The 20716-nt window shown below is 42.5% G+C and overlaps 1 protein-coding gene across 2 annotated transcripts in view; it reads left to right on the plus strand.

Annotated features, from left to right (window-relative positions):
- STIMATE (STIM activating enhancer) overlaps window positions 1–14432 on the plus strand; it is a 56508-nt gene extending 42076 nt beyond the window's left edge. The window contains exons 9-10 of one of the 2 annotated variants that reach the window (XM_066596287.1): window positions 9402–9532; window positions 13578–14432. In XM_066596287.1, coding sequence (XP_066452384.1) covers window positions 9402–9532; window positions 13578–13675 — 229 coding nt within the window. In that variant the 3' untranslated portion in view covers window positions 13676–14432. The remainder of the gene's footprint in view (window positions 1–9401; window positions 9533–13577) is intronic. The other variant, XM_066596286.1, reaches the window with a different exon arrangement.
- The last annotated feature ends 6284 nt before the right edge of the window (window positions 14433–20716 follow it).

Here is a 20716-nt window from a genome sequence, read left to right on the forward strand (position 1 = left end):
CACATTGGATTACACAATTCCGCTCACATTAGTGGGTTGGAATTGCGTAATCCACTCGCAGAAAAGAGAACGCAGCAGGTTCTATTTTACTGCGGATATCCGCAACATAGAGCCCATTGTGCTCCATGGTCGCGGATATACCCGCAGCCCATACGCAACTACCTTGTATACGGGCTGCGGGTACCCGTGTCATCGCTAAGCGACGGTGCGGAAAATGCAAAAAAAAAGTACTGCGCATGACAGCCTGTGTGAGTAGGCAGTTATGCGCAGTACATTACGCGGCCGTACGCAGGGTCACGGCCGGCTCACAGCTGGGATCCGCTGTGGGCCTCCGCAAGCGGATCCCGCCTACGGCTGCGTGAGCCCGGCGTTATTCAGACCGCTACCTGTAATACGCAATTTACAAGAAGCCCTGGGAACGCTCGCCTTCCTGCAGTTCCAGGAGCACCTTGCTGAGGGTCTTCTGTGCGAGACCGCCGCACCTCATCAAGCTTACGGAGACTCACAGAGCGCCACTTTACACCCCATCCCTGCCACTGAGGTCAAGAAATGACCCCCAAAAAGCATGAGAGGAGGGGGGATACACGGTTTTATTGCCCCATGTACCCATGCCAACCAGCCTCCGTAATTACCCGTCTTCGGAAATAGCACACAGTTCACATTATTACTTTTATCTAAGATTTGGGGAACGCCAAAAAGGGCGCGGAGGGGGGGGGGGGAGATTTTTACGGAGTCAATTTTTATTCCGTACAAATGAACAATGGGGCCTAGAATTTATTCCGTTGTACCCTGAAATCCAACGGGTGCTCCTTCCATTATAGGCCTAGCCATGTGTCTTTTACATAGATTAGGGCCACAACGGGTATGGTTCTAAACACGGGACAAACAGGGGTATCCATTTTGGGGTGAAAGTCTTCATTCCTATGTGCGCTATACAAAAAAAACAAGTTTTTAAATTGATGCAACTGCCGAACAAATTAAAATTGTAATTTTTTCCCTACTGCTTTGCTTAGATTTATTCAAAAATTGTAGGGTAAAAATACACAGTAAATGAATTCGTTAAGGGGTCTAGTTTTCAAAATGGGATCCTTTGTGGGGGTTCTCTGTTGTTTTGGCCACTCAAGGGCTCTACAAGTGGGCAATGGGGTCTAAATCACCTTCATGCTAAATTTCTGTTCTGAAAGCCACCGACTACTTTCATTTTGGGCCCCGTTGTGCATCCACACATAAGATTAGGGCCACAATGGGTATGTCTCTGAACACAGGACAAACAGGGGTATCCATTTTGGAGTGCAAGTCTTCATTCATGTGTGTGCTGTACCAAAAAAGCAGTTTTTAAAACGACAGAATTGCCAAAAAAAACTAAAATGAAATGTTTTTCCTTTTGCTTTGCTTGAATTCATTCAAAAACTGTGGGGTCAAAATGGGCAGTACACCCCTAGATAAATTCGGAAAGGGGTCTAGTTTTCACTTGTGGGGATTCTCTTTGGTTTTGGCCGCTCAAGAGCTCTACAAAAGTGCTATGGGGCCTAAAACGCCTTCAAGCAAAATCTATGTTCTGAAAGACACCGACTACTCCTTTCATTTTGGGTCCCGTTGTGCATCCAGACATAAGATTAGGGCCACAGTGGCTATGTCTCTGAACACGGGAGAAACGGGGGTATCAATCCTCATTTTTATGGGCACTATAGGAAAAAATATGTCTTTAAAATGACATATTTGCAAAAATTTTATTTTTTCTCCTCTAAATTGAATTAATTCCTGAAAAAAAACTGGTAGGGTCAAAATACTCATGACACCCCTCAGTGAATACGTTAAGGGGTGTAGTTTTTAAAATGGGGTCATTTGGGGGGCTATCTATTATTCTGACATTCATGAGCCTTTGCAAACTTGGCTTGGTGCAGGAAAACAAAGTGTTCCTCAAAATGCTGAAAAGTAATGTTAGATTTGTACGTCCTCTAAATGGTTAAAAAAAACACAAGTTTTTCAAGTGTGCATTCAGAATAAAGTAAACAGATGGAAATATATATCTTATCAAAAATTTGTACAGTATGTTTGGACATATTTGAGATATTACAGTTGAAAATGTGAAAAAATGACAATTTTTTCAAAATTTTTCCAATATTGGTACCTTTAATAAATATACACAAATTGTATCAGTCTCTTTTAACAACCAAAATGAAGTACAACATGTGGAAAAAAAACAATATCAGAATCACTGGGATATGTAAAGCCTTTACGGAGTTATGCTACGTTGAACGACGCATGTCAGATTTCCAAAATTTGGCTCCGTCACTAAGGCGCAAACAGGCTTCGTCACTAAGGGGTTAAGAATGCTCTGGACACCCATTCTCACGATCAGCAGAGATCCCAGCAGCTTGACTTCTAACAATCAACTAATTATCCTTTCTCTTGTGAATAGGGGATAATATAATTTCATGGGACAATCCCTTTAAGGAGTCAAAAATATTGATTTTCTTGGCACCTAGAGAGTCAGTATTAGGCTGAATTCACATATATCGCTTAGGTCTGTTTTTCTCCCATCCTTTGGTTGCTAAAAACACAGCAGCCAGATGTTCTAGGATGGTGGAGGTGGATGTTGGGGCCTTTTGCAGTCTCACCTGCTATTTAGATCAACCTTTAACATACAGAACTAATATATTGTTTTGCAAACTATTTGAGTGGCAATCTTCGCTCCAGCTGGTCCCGATCTCAGTCAAACACCTTCCCAGTCTCCTAGAAATACATATTAAAGATACAGATCTTTAGGTACAACAACTTTTACAGTCAATAGATGGTCCATTGTAAAGGTTTATATACTGAAGTCTAATTTATAGAAGGCTAATAAGGCATTTAGAGATATTACTAAAGTAAGGGGGGCAGACTGGGAGGCCATAACGTAAGGATGGGCAGCAAAATGTAATCAACTACCCACCACAGCTCCTTTATTAGGTACATTCTGGGGGTTCTTGAGCTTTAATGTATGGAGCAGATACAATGTAATGTTATACTTCAGTTTGTTCTAGAACATAATCATTAACCCCTTAAGAACCAGGGTGTTTTGTATCTAAAAGACCAGACATTTTTTGAGGGATTTTACCCATGTGGTGGTTTTACTGGCCTAATTTTTTTCTTCAGCTACCAAAATTATTTTTGCTGCATTACTTTTTTTTCTGTAACACATAGGGTAATTTTTTTACGTATTTTTTCACTGACTATTTTTACTGTTTTAAATTTTTTTTGGGGGGGGGGAGGGAAGCTAAAAAAAATTTTTTTTAGGTTTATAGTTCTTTATTTTTAAAATTAGTATATTTATGCTAAAATGAAGGGAAGGGGTTCCACATTTTGTTTAGGATTAGAGATGAGCGAGCATACTCGTCCGAGCTTGATGCTGGTTCGAGTATTAGGGTGCTCGAGATCCTCATTACTCGAGACGAGCACCACGCGGTGCTCGTCTCGATTACGAGCACTGACCATTGAATTCAATGGAGCCGGCAATACAGCCGGCTCCATTGAAAGCAATGGCCTGCCGGCGAGCGCGAGATGAATTGTCGGGAAGGGCTTAAAAATATAAGCCCTTACCTGAAAAACATCCTAAAATGTGTAAAAAGTAAAAAAAATATATACTCACCTTGTCCCGGCAGAACGATGTTAGCCCATTGAATTCAATGAAGCCGGCAATACAGCCGGCTTCATTGAAAGCAATGGGCTGCCGGCGATCGCACAATGAATTTTCGGGAAGGGCTTAAATAAGCCCTTCCCTGCAATTTATCCAGAAATGTGTAAAAATAAAAAATATATATATACTCACCTGGTCCCGGCAGACGGAGTTTAGCTGCGGCCAGCTGGCAGTTCTCCCGAACTGCTCTGAACAGCTGTGAGTAGTATTCAGCAGCCGGGGATTTAAAATCCCCACCTGCTGAATGAGCTGCCTCTGATTGGTCACAGCCTGACCAATCAGAGGCAGATCTCACTCACACCCATTCATGAATTCATGAATGACAGCTGAGAGCTGCCCCTGATTGGCTCAGCGCAGCTCTCAGCTGAATGACAGCAGTTCAGCACCACAGTGCAGGGGACAGCAGGAGAAGACGCTGCTGTGCCCCGGCAGCTGAAGGGAGGTGAGTATCTTTTTTTTTTTTGTTTTTTAAATCACTTTTAATTCATTTCCAGGGAATGGCTTATATGTAAAGCCCTTCCCTGGAAAAGAATTCAGGTGTGCGAGTGGACCATTGTCTTCAATGGAGTTGCCGGCAGCAGCAGCGGCTCCATTGAAGAGAATGCCTGCATTTTTATTCTTTTTTACACTAAAATCTTTCTTTTTCAGGTAAGGGGTTATATTTTTAAGCCCTTCCCGAAAATTCATCCCGCGCTGGCTGGCAGCCCATTGCTTTCAATGGAGCCGGCTGTATTGCCGGCTCCATTGAATTCAATGGGCTAACATCGTTCCTCTCTGCCACAGCTGTTACAGCTGCGGCAGAGGAGAACGATCGTTATGCTGACAGTGCGGGGAGGGGGGTCTCACTCTTGCCACTATTGTGGCTTAATAGTGAGACCTCGGAGCCCGAAATGCAGCCCTGCATGTTGCTCCTCGCCTGCCCTATCCATTTCTGTGTTTTTTACATGACTTTGGTGATTTGCTAAGATTTTCACAAATGAAAACCTTAGCGGAGCACCAGTCATATACAAAAATGCTCGAGTCGCCCATTGACTTCAATGGGGTTCGTTACTCGAAACGAACTCTCGAGCATCACTGAAAGTTCGACTCGAGTAACGAGCACTTGAGCATTTTGGTGCTCGCTCATCTCTATTTAGGATGTTTTGATATATAATTTGTTTCAGGCGTATATGGTTGGCGTCTGCGGTCTGTCGTTTTCTGTGTATATTTTTATTTTATTCTGTAACTTTTTTTATACCTATTTCTGTAACTATTATTTCTAACATCTATGTCCCCCATGACGTCATATAAGACCTCTGGGGGTCATTCACATTGTCTTTTTTTTATTTCACGCTTTTCCACTGTAGCTGGGACATCCATACGAGCTGCAGTTATGAGGGAAAGTATTCTGCTCTAGTGACAGTAGTCAGTAACAGAGCTGATCAGGATCTGCTAGAACCCTGCAGCACCGCCTTGGCAGAGTAAAACCCCATTTACACTTATAGATGATTGCTCAAAAGTCGCTCAAACGACAGTTTGAGTGACAGTTTTGAGCGATCATCTTTGCATACTTTATAGTAGCTAAGTAACTACTATAGAATATGCAAGCGGTGCGGGACACTGCTGTGGCCACTAATAGAACAATACAGCTGCTTTGCATAAACAAACAACTGTATTCTTCTCCACTTGACTGACAGTGTCCCCACTGTGAATTCAGAGCAGGACACAGGCTGAGAGAATCTTATCAGTGTAGTCGGCTGATAACAGCCTGCTCCACTGATAATAACTGATCACTCAGTTCTAGCACACTAGAATTCAGCGATCAGCGACTAGTGCATGAAAACTGCACGATGTCCCTGCATTTAGACAGAACGAGAACCGCTCAAAAGACGGCTTTGAGCGATTTTTGAGCGATTCTCGTTGTGTCTAAAAGGGCCTTAACACTTCTGCTTTCTCCCTTCACTACAAAGCGCTCATTGAGCGCTATGTGGCCTGAAAAGGAGAAGGCAGAAGCAGTTAAAAACCTGTGACTAATACCCAAGGACCCAACCTGCTCCTGCTATATAGCAGGAGCTTTAATCCCGCACAGTATTCTTACTATTGGCTGGGATTAAAGCTCAGGACCATTTCTCTGTAATGTCTTCTCTATATATGAGAGAGGGAAGCAGAATCTCCTCTTTTCTGTGTGTGTGTAGTGTATGGAGCCATTTTAGCAACTAGTCTCCACCCAGTAGCTCAGAGATATCTGAGAATTAGATATACAACTTGCAGAAGTGAAAATTGCTAAAAATGCAGAATACAAATTGTAATGGCCAGAAATAGAGTAATTCTTCGTGTAAGTACATGACAGCTTATTCGGAAAAGTCATCGAAAAGTCTAAGTACACTCTCAAGCTGTACTGCTTTGATTAGACTCTTGGTGGAATAGACATTTTCAAGGTGACCTCATGACTCACTGTGTCCAAATTAGAAATCGTTGTCATCTGTGTCACTCTTCATCTCCGGTAGTGTGACAACAAAATCTCTGGATCTTTATTCTGAGACGAGAGTCACTGGCAGTTTACAAAATAGTTTTGTGCCAGCTCTGGAGAGTATAACTATGACCTCTCCTCCCCGTGGAAATTTCTGTTGCATGCCATAATGACTTTGTAAAGGGTGAGTGGTTTCTGTTATCCAAGAAGATGCAGATTTTTCTCCCTGTATTTATACTGTAGTCACTCACGTTGTGTAAACGTATTGGATAAATTGGAGCTGGGATCTGGCGGCATACACTTTTTAGAAAGCAACTTGCTAAAGTGCACATAAGCCCAGTCCATTTTATCCATCTATGTACAGTATATCTCCTGTTGAGTTTTCATCTGTTCTTCCCGACATATGTCATAGGCCTCTCACTAGCCAAGCCAGAAACCAACTGCGAACTGATAAGGGGCAATCACCCAGAAACAGCTGTCTGTGTATGGTATTCTGCTTGGTTTACAATTCCCAATCATTGGTATAAGGCTTGTCTAAAGAGTCTGACATTGACTTGCAGGAATGCTGCCTTCCAATAGGTGGCGCTGCAGAGCTATTGTTCCATCTTCCTTATTTGCATATTTCCTAGAGGAGCATGCATGGCCTTAGAAGTCTCCTCATATACCTTCTAGGCGCTCTCCTTTAGGAGAAAAGATACCCTGGCTGCTTTCTTGTAATCCCAGCGCCACACCTGTCCACAGGTTATTAGTGGTATTGCAGCTTAGTTCCATTCACTTCAATAGAGCAGAACAGCAATACCACAAGTGAGGAGCTGTATGTGAAAGACAGCCGCCATGTATTTAATCTTGCATATCACCTTCAACCTCTTAGGGATCCGGCCCTTTTTTTTGTTTTTTATTTTGAGCTTCCTCTTTCCACTTTAAACAAATCTCATTTTTCCATCAATGTATCTGTCTAAGGCCTAATGTCCACTTGCATGCACGGATTCCACTGCTGAATCCCGCAGCGGAATCCATGCTAAACGTGGTCATGGACAAAAAAAGACATTTACCTCTCCGGATCCAGCGTGGGTCTCCTCCATGCCGGCCTGATCTTTTTTCTTCAGCACGGCGGATGTGTCCGAGTGCCCCTCTCCATTGACTTAACATAGCGGCCATTCAGTACTGAACACTGCTTTTTACACTGAACGATGATTTTTCAGTGTAAATAGTAGCCGCTCAGTACTGAACAGCCGCTATGTTAAGTCAATGGAGAGGGGCAGGGGAGAGTGAGGAGAGAAATCTCCTTCAGCCTCCCCGCTGTGAGCCAGCGATACTTGCTCTTGAGCAGCAGCACGGGAGGGAGTATGTGCGGGGACGAGTATCGTGCATCCTTTGCCTGACATCCGTCCTGTCTAAATGGGCCTTAAATTTGGTTAGATTGTGGTAATAGATGACGATGAAATTCATTATCATGATAAAATACAGATCTTTCCATAGGTCTAAAATGTCCACAGCTGAAATCATGTAATAAGAAGTGGATGGCCATTAGTAACAATCTAAATCTGTCATTATTATAGTGAGTAATGAATGCACTCTGAATGAATGCCACGTTGCCACCACAAACCTGAAACTTTTCACCCTGTTCAAAGACTTGTTTCAAAAAGTCTTGGGTTTTTGAGCAACAAAGTCAAGAATTATTAATTTCATAAGCTTGTTATACATTGTATAACAGTAATAAACAACCAAGAGCATCTCAGAAAATATCTCAAGATATTCCAGAGCCATTCCAGCTCACTGAAGCAGATAAAACTTTGCGTATAGATACATTCTCCTCTCACCATGCAGGCAGCTGACTACCAAATGGAGGAGCTAATAACACCTGTGCAGGACACCGATAAGACAACCACTCACACTGCCTCCTGATAATGAGGGGGGTGGATGCTTGGTGTACACTCCCACACATAGTGGATACAGGGTGCCAGACCATTCTGATATATGTAGTTCACCCACAGAAAAATTGACTTCAAACTTCTTCCTGCTGCAGACTGTTTTCATGATGACTTCCACTTTTTCTCATGCCTGCCTTCTGACAGTCATAACTTTGTATTTCTTCATCGATATAGCCGTATGAGGGCTTGTTTTTTGTGGAGCGAGTTGAATTTTTTATTGGCACTACTTAAAAAAACAAGGCTTGGACTAGAAGGTAACGGACATCATAATCACTGACGGTTCCTTCTATACCAGGAGGTGAACTGACTTTAGAACTTTGGCACTTAAGAGGAAGGAATTATGTTACAGTGGATTTAAGAACTTTCAGCAAACCTAGAAATAGCTAAAGACAACCTGTCATGAAGCCCCGAAATATTTTTTTCCCATTATTTTGAAGTTCGATCTATCGAAGTAACGCATTATTTATCCTGTATGTTGAAATTCGTCAGAAAAAAAACCCACAAAAATGCCAGAATTGCACTTTTTGGGTTGCCCTGTCTCAAAGAAAAATGTCATAAAAAGTGGCCAAAAACTTATATGTATTCCAAAATACAACAAATTGAAACTACAGGACATCCTGCAAACAATAAACCCTCACACACCTATATTGACGGACAAATAAAAAAATGATTGCTGTCAAAATCTATTTTATATTTAAAAAGTAGTATAGCAAAAAAAAAAATATATATAAATTTGGTATCGTAGTAATTGTACTCACAAATAGCTGCAGGATGTATACCATAGAAACAACCCCCCATCCAAGATGCCGGAATTTAGTTTTTTCTCCATTTCACTCACTTAGAATTTTTAAAAAGTTTTTCAGTACATTATATGCCACATTAAATAGTACCACTGAAAAATACATCTCGTTCTGCAAAAATCAAATCCTCAAACAGCGACGTGGGTGAAAAAATCATACTCGTAACTCGTTAAAGTGGGGAGGAAAAAACTCTGAGACCATTAGGGGTTAAACAATAAAACTAATAGTTCTCTTATAGAAATAAGTAAAGAAGTAGTAGAGACGATTTTCCAGCTGCTTGTATGAAGCATAGCGAGCTTCCAAGGTTCCTTCGGCCTCTGCTTGAAGACTCTAGCCTATTTCTAACCGTAGCATTATTAGTTGGGAAGGCTTGTTGTGTATAGAACATCATTCAGAGTAATGAAGACTCTGTAACTCTCCAGAGCCGCTGCTTTCTGTTACTATTTACCTTCCTATCATCAATGCATAGCAACAAGATGGCATTTATGTAATACATGCAGACTTCTATCTTTAGATTGCTGATTTCCTATGCGCTTCTCTACTTTTTCCCAGGATGCCCCAATTAAAAAGAAGAGGCCAAAGGTGAAGGAGGAAGATCTCAAAGGAGCCAAAGATAAGCTTGGGAAACAAGTTCCCATCAAATCTAAGACATACCAAGTTTTGAATGAATGTGGTAAGTATGGGCAGAACAGTCCTATCATTCGTATCATTTTAGATCCAGAGTAATCATTCTCAGCGCTTATTACCCCTTAAGATCCAGGCTGTTTTGGTCCTAAACACCGGACACGTTTTAGTGATTTTAACCATGTGGTAGTTTTATTTTCCTATGTTTTTTCTTCAGCTGCCAAAATTTTTGTTTTATTGTGGGTAAAAAGCTGAAAAAAATTATTTTTTTTAACATTTATATATATTTTTCTTTTAAATTAGTATATTTACACTAAAACAAAGTACAGGAATGGGTTCCTCATTTTGTTTCAGACGTTTTGATGTATAATCTGTATATTTTGGATTGCAGGGCACATACGGTGACGGTTTTGGTTGGTGTCGGCTTGGGGTCATTTTCTTTTTTATGTATATATTTTTATTTTATTCTGTAATTTTTTTAACCTTATTTTGTAACTATTTTTATACCATTTATGACCTCCATGACGTCATGTAAGACCTCTCATTGTTTTTTTTTATTTGACACTTCCAGTGTAACTGGGGCATCCATAAAAGCTGCATCCATGGAAGCTACAGTTACAAGAGAAAACATCCCCCTGTAGTAACAATAGTCACTGGCAGAGCTGATCAGCATCTGCTAGGACTCTGCAGCTCTGCTCTAACAGAGGGCAACTGGCAGTCACGTGATCACCAGGTCGACTAATGGAAGTAATACTTCCACTCTCACCTTTCAGTCCAAAGCGCTCATTGAGCGCTATGTACCCAAGAAAAGAGAAGGTTTCTCCCTTCTCCTCCGATTCCTTGGCTGTGACTAACAGCTGATAACCCAACCTGCTTCTGCTTAATTGCAGAAGCAGAGGCTTTAATCTCGTGCCGTATTTTTGCTATCGATGGGGATTAAAGTGTATATTTGCCGTGCTTGGTCTTTAACGGGTTAAAGGATAAGTGAGGTCTGTGTGTGGACAGATCGAAGTGACTTGCAGAAAACAAAATCTCTTCTTACAGAGTTTTCACATGTACCATAAACTTCATAATTCCACCAAAATGGTATGGAGAAACACCTGTATAGTGGAATTGCTTTACTGCAATGGATCTGGTTTACCGTCCTCCTATTGTAATTTGTTGTCTTTGTTGAACTTGGTACTTTCCCTTTACACAACAGTGTTTCTCAGAATAGTTTTTGGATAAGTAGAGAAGATTGGTTGAACATTTTTTCATTAACAGAAAAATTTTATTTAATGGTTTACAGCAGTTATCTGGCGTTAAAAAGTTCCAAAATTTGTGCAAAAGTTTGTAACTTTTTTGCCTTTATGTGCCCCATATAGCACTTTTCTAAAAGTGTGTGTGGCCTCTTGTAGCCCCTCACATTTATTATAATTTATCCCAGAAACTAGCGTAATTTATAGGCGAACTCTGGTGATCTTCAGGGTCGGGGTAGACATTAGCTAAGTGTATTAAAAGACTCCAGAATGCTCTTTACTTAGACCGACCTGTAAAACACCAATCAAAATAAATGTCCTTCACAGTGTCCTAAAGTTAAAGGGGTTGTCTCGCGAAATCAAGTGGGGTTATACACTTCTGTATGGCCATATTAATGCACTTTGTAATATACATCGTGCATTAAATATGAGCCATACAGAAGTTATTCACTTACCTGCTCCGTTGCTAGCGTCTCTGTCGCCATGGTTCCGTCTAATTTCGGTGTCTTCTTGCTTTTTTAGACGCGCTTGCGCTGTGCGGTCTTCTCCCTTCGGCTCCGCTCGGCAGCATCAGCGTTTTGGCTCCGCCCCCTTGTACACGTCATCGCGTAGCTCCGCCCCCGTCACGTGCCGATTCCAGCCAATCAGGAGGCTGGAAGCGGGCCACATCATGGGGCGGAGCTACGCGATGACGCGTACAAGGGGGCGGAGCCAAAACGCCGATGCTGCCGAGCGGAGCCGAAGGGAGAAGACCGCACAGCGCAAGCGCGTCTAAAAAAGCAAGAAGACAGCGAAATTAGACGGAACCATGGCGACGGGGACGCTAGCAACGGAGCAGGTAAGTGAATAACTTCTTCTTATGGCTCATATTTAATGCACGATGTACATTACAAAGTGCATTAATATGGCCATACAGAAGTGTATACCCCCACTTGATTTCGCGAGACAACCCCTTTAAGACTAATGTAGCCCTGTGTTTTAAGGTAGCCATATTAATAAGCTAAAAATAGTCCAAAAAGATAATCACGGGGAGAAACTGAAGTACATAGTTTATTTCACATGAAACATAAATGTTAACAGTCAATAAACAAACTCTCTGTAATCTGATCTTGTCGTCATAAGGCCCATTTAGACCCAACGATTCTCGCTCAAAATTCGCTCAAAGCCGTCTTTTGAGCGAGAATTGTTGGGTCTAAATGCGCGGCCATTGTGCAGTTTTCATTAATGATTCGCTCATCGTTGTCTTTCAGCAAGCTGAAAGGCAATGATGAGTCTTATCAGTGCCGCACACTGAGTTCTCAGCGGGATACCGCCGATACTATTGTTTCAGCTCGTATCCCGCTCAGGGAACACAGCAGGAGTATGCAGAAGACAGCGCTCCTGCTGTCTTCTGTACACCCCACTCAGAGTGCTCAGCTATATACCAGCTGAGCGCTTCGTGAACACAGCAGAAGTATGCAGAAGACAGCGCTCCAGCTGTATTCTGTATACCCCGCTGAAAGAGCTCAGCTGGAAACCAGCTGAGCGCTCCAAGAAGACAACAGCTGTATGCAGAAGATAGCGGTCCTGTGAGCCTTCATTTACAAACTTATGCAATGTAAACGCTCAAAACTGTCACTCAAACTGTCGTTTGAGCGAATTTTGAGCAACCATCTTGCTGCGTAAATGCACACAATGATTATCGCTCAAAAGATGTCATTTGAGCGAATTTTGAGTAAAAAGTATAAGGGGCAGATAGAATGGAGGAGCATACTCTTTAGGCCAGGGGTGTCTAACCTTTTGGCATCTCCGGGCCACATTGTTTTGTCTTTCTCCACTTATTAAAGGATTGTCCGGTTATAAACTATTGATGGCCTATCCTCAGGATAAGAGAATAGGACTAAAAAAACTGGCAGTGGAGAAGGCGCAACACTCCAGGTTAAAGCAAGTAGGAAGTGACCGCGGTGTGGAAAACTTCTCCTTTTAGTTAATAAAGTACGTGATCAGCTTATGAAAACGTGTTTCGGGGAAAAGCCTTTCATCTGTTCAGCTGGTGTTTAAAACATACAAGCTATACAAGCAATTAGTGGATCCCAAAAGGGTTAATAATTAGATCCTGTTTGCCTGTGTAGTGAGGGTCAGCCAGGGCAGAAGCAACTGTACGGATTTTGCTCCATCCCTCTTTTTCCTCCTTGTCCACATGTCCTCAGGATAAGTCATCAATAGTAGATTGGCGGGGGTCTGTTTCCTGGAACCCCCTGCTGATCAGCTGTTCACCAGGCCAGAGCACTTGTGTACTGAAATGAATTCTGCAGGAAGCAGAAAGCTACGTTCTTACTGTAGTGGTAAGGCTTGGTATTGCAGGCCAAGTTCCCATTGAAATGAATGGGAATTTTGCCTGCAATACCAAGCCTGGCCAATACTGTAAGAATGCAGCTGTCTGCTTCCTGCATCCAACCTTGAGTGACTGAGTGAGTCAGACAGTCACAGAGCTGCGAGTCTCGCCCACTGTGTCATCATCTGTATGAGCCTATCTGTGAGCAGAAACTCACAGCCCACCACTGCCTGGTACTGCCTGTGACTTCGCCTCCTCCCGAATCAGTTCCCACTTTGTGTTGGCTCACATTCAGAGCCATCCTGGCCCGCATGTGACCCATGGGCCACAGGTTGGACACCCCTGCTTTAGGCTATGTCCAGATGGGGCAGATTTGCTGTAGAATGCCCGCCGCAGAAGATCCGCATCAAAAAGTGCACCTGCTGATTATAGGCCAAATGACAGAACCCATAATGCCGTAAGTTGTAATAATATGTTACTTATCTGTAACGGTTGATATTTTATATACATACTTTACAACAGTTTTATGTCTTCTTCTCTAGAACAAGCAGGAGGTGCAGCTCCATCTGTGTTTAGTCAAGCCAGAAAAGGAACAGAGACGGCCTTTGACAAGGCTCCGGCAAAAAGTGTGTTCGGATGATACTTTATAGATTGGACCATGTGCAAAGTCTTACACTACAATTTTCTATTTGGCTTAGAAGCAGCTTGTAATATTGATGCATGAATATAAATTCCTTCTTTGTACACTTGTGATTGGTGATCACCTATCTCCAAGGACCCCAAATGCTGATCTACCAAAAAAGATGATCAAAAATGAAAGCAATATCCACTGGTCTAGTTTTATCCGAAACCATTAGAATGACTAGGAATGGGTTTGCAAACACGGCCCCTATATAAATATCAGTTGAGAGATGAAATATGACGAGCACTCGTGATAATGTGTAGACAAGACTTTGTAGGAAAAGGGCTTTACAGGAAGCAACCATGTTTTTGTAAGTCTGTACAAGCCCTTTAAAAGTTTGCTGCCTTAAGCCGTGCAGTTTTCACTGAGCTACATCCAGTACAGTCTAAACTTAATATATGGCACCATCGTTTAGTGCGAAAGCCAAGCATCACTTTCTTTTATCTGCTTTCTTTCAGAAATAGCCCTATGCCTGCCCATGGGTTGTGTCTAATATTCCAGCTCAGCTCCACTGAAGTTAATGGGCTTGAGCTGTAATACCACTAGCAAACTGTGAACAAGAGTGGTGCTGTTTTTGGAAGAAAGCAGACAGTCCTATACAATCCCTTTAATGTAATCATGATGATGAGATGTTCCTCATATCCAGATTGTTTTGTGTTTATTTCAGATGTGCTTTTTCTACTTATTAATAAACCAATTATATTGTATTTACAAATTGCTGTCAATTCTATAATTACTTAAAGGAATTATCCCATAATGCAACATTTTTATCAAAAGCCCAGTACCTTCCTAACATTATTAAATAGAATGCCATATGCCTAAATGAGCTTACTATGTGCCTCCTGTCTATGGGTGTAGGCTCTGATATTTGTGTAGGTGAAGCCGCTTTCACATGGGCGACTAAATCGTGTGATTTTGCCGCGATGCAATAGCAAGAAAACATATATGTGAAGCCCATGCTTTCCAGTGGGTTCCTTCACATTAGCGATATTTTATCTGATGCTATCTTACAAGAAAAAAACTTGTGGCATGCTCTATCTTGCCGCAGTTTGCATTTTTTTTATCCCATGTTTCCCTATGGTGCCTCCTTGTTTATTGCCTCGCACGAACTTGTGATTTTGTGCAATGCATTTTTAACATCAGAAAATCCTATTGACTTTTGCAGTAAAAAAAAAAAAAAAAAAAAAAATTGGCCGATTTTATCTAAGTGGCCACGGTGCCACAGAAAAAAGCAGCGATATCGCTGAAAAATCATGGGAACAAAGACGCAATTTTGCTGCTGAACGTTCCAGTCACATGCCAGAGTTTATAACTGGGAAACTGCATTTCTCAGAAACACTTACAGCATCCGGGGAGTGGAACCTGAGCCTAGGATGTGACAGCGGGGTAGAGTTTGGGCCTTGTCACAGGGCTCTACCATCTCCCACCCTAAGGGCAGCAGGGACCTGTCCAAGTAATCGAGGGCAGGCTATTCAAAGGGTAGCCTAGTCTGTCCTTGTCACTCGTGACGCTACCATTCCATCCTCTGCGGTGATACTCCATCAAGGTGAATAAAACAGTCCACACACACAGAGATATGTTTTAAGAGCAGAATCGTGAACGGTCGGTAAAGCCCACTTACTTGAGAATAACTGGTAACAGTCCATCACAACAATTTACATCTACCAGGAAGCAGACACTGCAATCCAAGATGTGGTGTGACAGGGGGGCTTCTTGGATAGACAGGAGAAAACCACAGTCCCGTTATCTCTGGGGTCCTGGTCCCGGCGACACTTAACACTCACTCCAACTCTCTCCTCTCACAGACGATATCCGTTGCATTATGGTTTTTATCCGGTGGTTCTCCATCCACTCTCACTCCTTAGAAATGGTGCTGGTTTAACCCAGGCAAAGCAGGCCCAAGCCAGGGTGAGGTATATCGCTCAGCTTCCTCCATATTCCACGCACAGACCGATCAGGGTCTGTGGGGGTCCAATTGTACTCCTCTCTCAGACTAAAGAAAAAAAGCTCTCTCATACACCTTGCAAACACATATATAAAACAAGGTCACATGACACACAACAAGATACATTTCCCAGACACAACCCAGACAGTAACCCGTTCAGTGCTGCAGAGGTGCAATACACATCAAATTCACACACATAGAAGACACTGACAATACATAGGCACAGGACAAACACATTCCTACTTATGCAGGGGCCCTGCTTCTCTGGGCCACTTCACACTTGCATCACCTCCTAGCTGCTGGTACCTGCCACCTCTATGCATTGACCAGTAACACTGCTCTGCCTATGCACTGAAACGGTTGGTTAGAGTATATTAACGCTTCGACCTCCTCCTATGCTTTATTTACGAATAGGGGAGAAGTTTGGAGCTCTACAAAACTTCTCTCACAGCCCTAATAAGACCAACTGAACTGTATCTCTGTATATGAAATTGTTAATATTTTGTCAGAGAAGGGGGAGCTGAGCTTACTAAATGCAGGGGAGAAAGAGCAAGGACACAGCCTGCTCTGCAAATGCTCACCCTGTGCGCTATAGACAGTGACATTGCAATTACATAGAAATGAAGGCAGGAGGAGCTAAGCATGCTTGACCAAGAAATCGGCCATATACTTACTAATGTACTAATACAAGAGGGCAGGTAAAAAAAAAAACACATCTCCCAACATGCAAATAGCCAAACTGCTATATGGAGGAGCAGATAGAACCGATGGCAGGTACTGCTGAAGAGCCACTCACACACCCTCCTTATATCGAGGGGGCAGCTGCTTAATACTATACTTGCACACAAAAAGAATTCGCAGGGTGTGAGGCCACATAGTACATGGAGTGCATCATGCAGGCTTACAATCTATTAATGATGCAAAATTTCCATTCAGCGGGCCAAAAGTGAACCGCACTGGCACTCGGGCATGCTTGACCAGAGTGAAGAACTACTGGAGGTCGTGTCCAGTAGTAATCTGAGGTAAACAGAGAGTGGAGATGGGATGCTGAGGGGGTGACAAGTCAGAACTGGTGCATTTTCAATATGTAGAACACACTGAGCCACCAAGTGATTTTGGGAATACCCTTTTAATCCGTGGAATGAAATAAGATATTGTAATTTGGGCCTATTTTTGATTGCAATGAATATGACAAAGTGCATTGTACAATAGACATTATCAGGAGGCAATCAGCTAACAATTATAGTGTATGAATCTCAGTGCGGCATATATTGCCAAGCACAACCTACAAGTCATCTTTTGTAAAGGAACACATTTTGATCAGCCATAGCTTTGCAGATATCTTGCTGCCTTCTGCTAAATAATCAAACATGCTGCTATGGAGGCACCGCATGGTGTTACTGGTTTACGGATAAGGGTCTTTTCTATTTTTTCCCTAAGATTTTAATTGGACTTTGACTGTGCACAAAAAACCCCCCCAAAAGCCTAGAACAGGCGAGGAAAGACAAATTTCTACACCCCTATATAGTAAAACATAACCTTTATTATACTCATAAAAAAAGCTAGCGGTTCTACAGAGCTATTAAAATTACAGCTGTACCAGCTATACTATTTTGTCACATTAGATAGCGTTCCACTGACTAGACTATTACGTTTCAGACAAGCTTGATTGTTAGGGTACATGTGTAGTGACCCAGTACATCATCCTGGTCCCCTCCATAAATGTCATACATGTTTGTCCTTTGTTGATGCACTGTGCAAAATCTGTCTTGTTATTTCCAGTGTGTGTGTGGCACAGCTGCCGGACGTGAGAGGGTAACTGTAATAAAATATTGGCATGCATGTAAATGTATCAGTCTGTCATGTCATGTGGTATTTGAGAGGTTATAAATGTGTGAGTGTGTGATAGAGAGCGGGAAAGGAGTTGGTTCAAAGTTCCATTTTGTCTGCTAGCAGAGTCCCACCCAACACAGTGTCACATGGAGGCACCTTCAGTCTCCTTGTGGTGAAGATGGAAGTGGAGAAGAGATATCCCGTGCTGTCTGTACTCTGGATGTGAGTGGAGTGAGCCCCAATAATGAGATTGCAAGTAATTCTCCAGGCAAGGCCAAGGCAGAGGTACTAACCAAACTTCAAGTTTTCCTACGCAGCCGTCCACAGCCAGGATCCCCACGTAGAAGTACACTCCTTAATTGTTACACCCACGTGTCTCCAGGGCTTGGTGAAGGTCAATAATTGCTGTTAGAGTGTCTGTGGAGTGACCCTATCCCTTTCCTCCTCCGGGGTGTTCCCATTCCAGGACCGGTGTCATCCCGAGTTTCCTCCCTGACCTCAAATCTCTTGTATTGCCTGTACTGTAAAGATTTTAATGAAATTACCTTGTAGTTGTTGAGTTTTTGCAAGTTTGCTAAAGAAAAGTTTATACCAAGCCCTAACCATTCCCAGGGACCCGTGGTACTCAAAGACTGTCTCTGTCTACATTTATTCTCCGCCAAGGATCATTCTGGTGTGTAGGAACGGTGGTGTCACTCGTGACAACTACTTCCCTCATTATCCTGTTAATGGCATTCCCTATCCTAGGGGTGTCTATGGTGTCCTGATAAGTGCCGCTGTGACAAGCAATCACTTAACCCTCCCAGCTCCCCACATTTGTCAGGTGTCCAGGGTGTCCCTATGGGGTGCTGCACATGCACATGGCATTTTTTCCATTCAATCTTCAGCCCGAAAATTGGCCAGAAATAGTACCTATTCATTTGAATAGGTGTATGCACACAGTCCAAGTAAAAAAAACCAAAAACCATGGTGTGTCCAATTCTTGTCTCATGTTCGGATGAGAATAGCATGTCAATGTGCAGTGTTCAGCCCATACATGGGATGTCTGTGTGTTGCCCATCTGAATTGCATCCGAGAATATCAGACCCTTTTTTTTTTTTTTTTTTAACGCCCCCTGTGTATGTACCCTTAAATGGATCCTTGTTGCAAAGTTGGATCCAAATCATGGAAATTGGTCAGAGGCTAATCTGCATGCTAAAATGTACTTTAGTGCCACCTGAAATGTTTTGCCCACAATGGCCTCATCAGGGGTCCTGGGCTTCGTGTCAGTATTCAGACACTATGTGATTGTTCTCAGTAAGAGAATAACCTACAAGTAATCTTGTAGATATGTTTCCTTGTAATGGCTAACAAAAAGACATGTTGTTATAGCGAGCTTTCGAACCTCTCAGGGTTCTTCCTCAGGCTTAAATGGAATAGATCCAAAGAGGTATATAATATATATAATTCGCACTTAAAACAATACCAAAACAAGGAAGAGTAGAGGAGTCAAGGAAATTGGATTGGAAAGGGTTAATGACGACTGTAGTAAAAGGTGTCAGTATTGGTGTATGGAGCAATAGATGGGACATTCTTAGATTTTAACTTTAAAGGGGTCTTCTGGGATTCTGTAAAAGAAAAAAAAAAAAAGAATAAAGGATACTCTCCTCTTCTAGCAGCTCCCTACTGAGCACTGATCCAAGCCGCTTGGAACCTGGTAGCGGTCATGTGCCGTACCTTGTGCACGCGATCACTCAGCCAGTCACAGGCTGCAGCGGCCATGGAAGAATCACCTCGTTTGGCTGAGCGGTCACCTGCCCACCTAAAGGCTTGCACCAAGATTCAAGCAGCAGGGATCGGGGCTGCAGCGCTGGCAAGGGAGCCGCAGGACTGGGCGAGTATAAAGTACCTATACTATGTAGTATTTTCAGGCTGTAGATTTTATTGAAGTCCTGGAAAACCCTTTAATGATGTAAACCAAGCCATTGCTTTTGCTAAGCCAGTCTCATTTTCACTTATAAAGTAATTCAAAATGCATAAACACTAATTATATACTTGTTCTTCTCCGCTTAAATAAGAGGACACTCATGTAAAGCTAGTTTCTTAGTGAAGAGGTTTATGTTCTTCACCCACATGCTCACAGATGTAACGGCACCTGACTTCTACATGAACATGCGGCTGCTATATACGTATTGTTATGCTTTCTTCCTCGCTAATTACACCCATTATCCTGCTTAATCTTGTGCCGTTAATATAAGTTTTATGATCTCACCAAGTTACAATTAGATTTTTGCATTTGGGGGCCGGGTGCTGACCATGTTAATCCACAGGCAGCACATGGCCGCATTACAGCCTATGGGGTCATGCAGATTGACCTTTTTTTCATGTTGACTGCATGAAAGAAAAAACTCATTGTGTGTCTGATTCCTGTCCGTATCACAGAGTAGAAATAGGACAAGCTAATGCACGTCTATGTGCTCTATTCGGGTAAATCAGAGGGAACGCGGACTGGCGTTCAGGTGCAACAAAGGCAGAGGTAGCACAGGTGCAAAATACTCATGAACGCGCACAGAGCCACCAGGAACATCCTGTTATACGTGTATAGGGTAGCAGTCACACATATACAGAACATGTAGTGCACCATGCAAGCTTACACCCTATAAGTGACCTTCATACTATTAGTATCAAGAGGAGACGCTTTACAAGCCTTATCTATATGCAAGTATGACGGCTCCTATATAGCACGTTTTTGCATGCAAAACGCAGAAAATTTTAATGGGGTCATTTTTTTTTTTTTGCGCGTGATTCTCAGTCGCAAAAAATAAAAATGTATATATTATATATAACATTTTTATTAGGACCTGCTCCAATTTATGAGCATTTGCACGCCAAAGAGATTTATACTTGCAAACATCGGCACTTTGTTAGGCTTAATCGCTATTAAGATGAGAGCAGGGGGATCCCCCCGTCATGTGATCTAGCGGTGCCTGCACAAATACGCACAGTATTTGCACAGGCACACGTAAAGTACACTCGTTCTCTGCGCAAAAAGAAGTTGTGCAAGAGTATTGCATATTTTGCAAAACGCTAGTGTGTCTCTGGCCAAATACTTAGCACCCCATCCAAATGTATGCTAGGTGTACAAGTGACTGTTCATCAGTATTTTGCACCGATGCTACCTCCCCATATAGCATCTTGCCTTCCAATATGCTGCTGGGCACTGGGGTTTGTATCATAAATTT

This window comes from Eleutherodactylus coqui, chromosome 3 (genome assembly GCF_035609145.1).
Source record: "Eleutherodactylus coqui strain aEleCoq1 chromosome 3, aEleCoq1.hap1, whole genome shotgun sequence".
Taxonomy (NCBI): domain Eukaryota; kingdom Metazoa; phylum Chordata; class Amphibia; order Anura; family Eleutherodactylidae; genus Eleutherodactylus; species Eleutherodactylus coqui.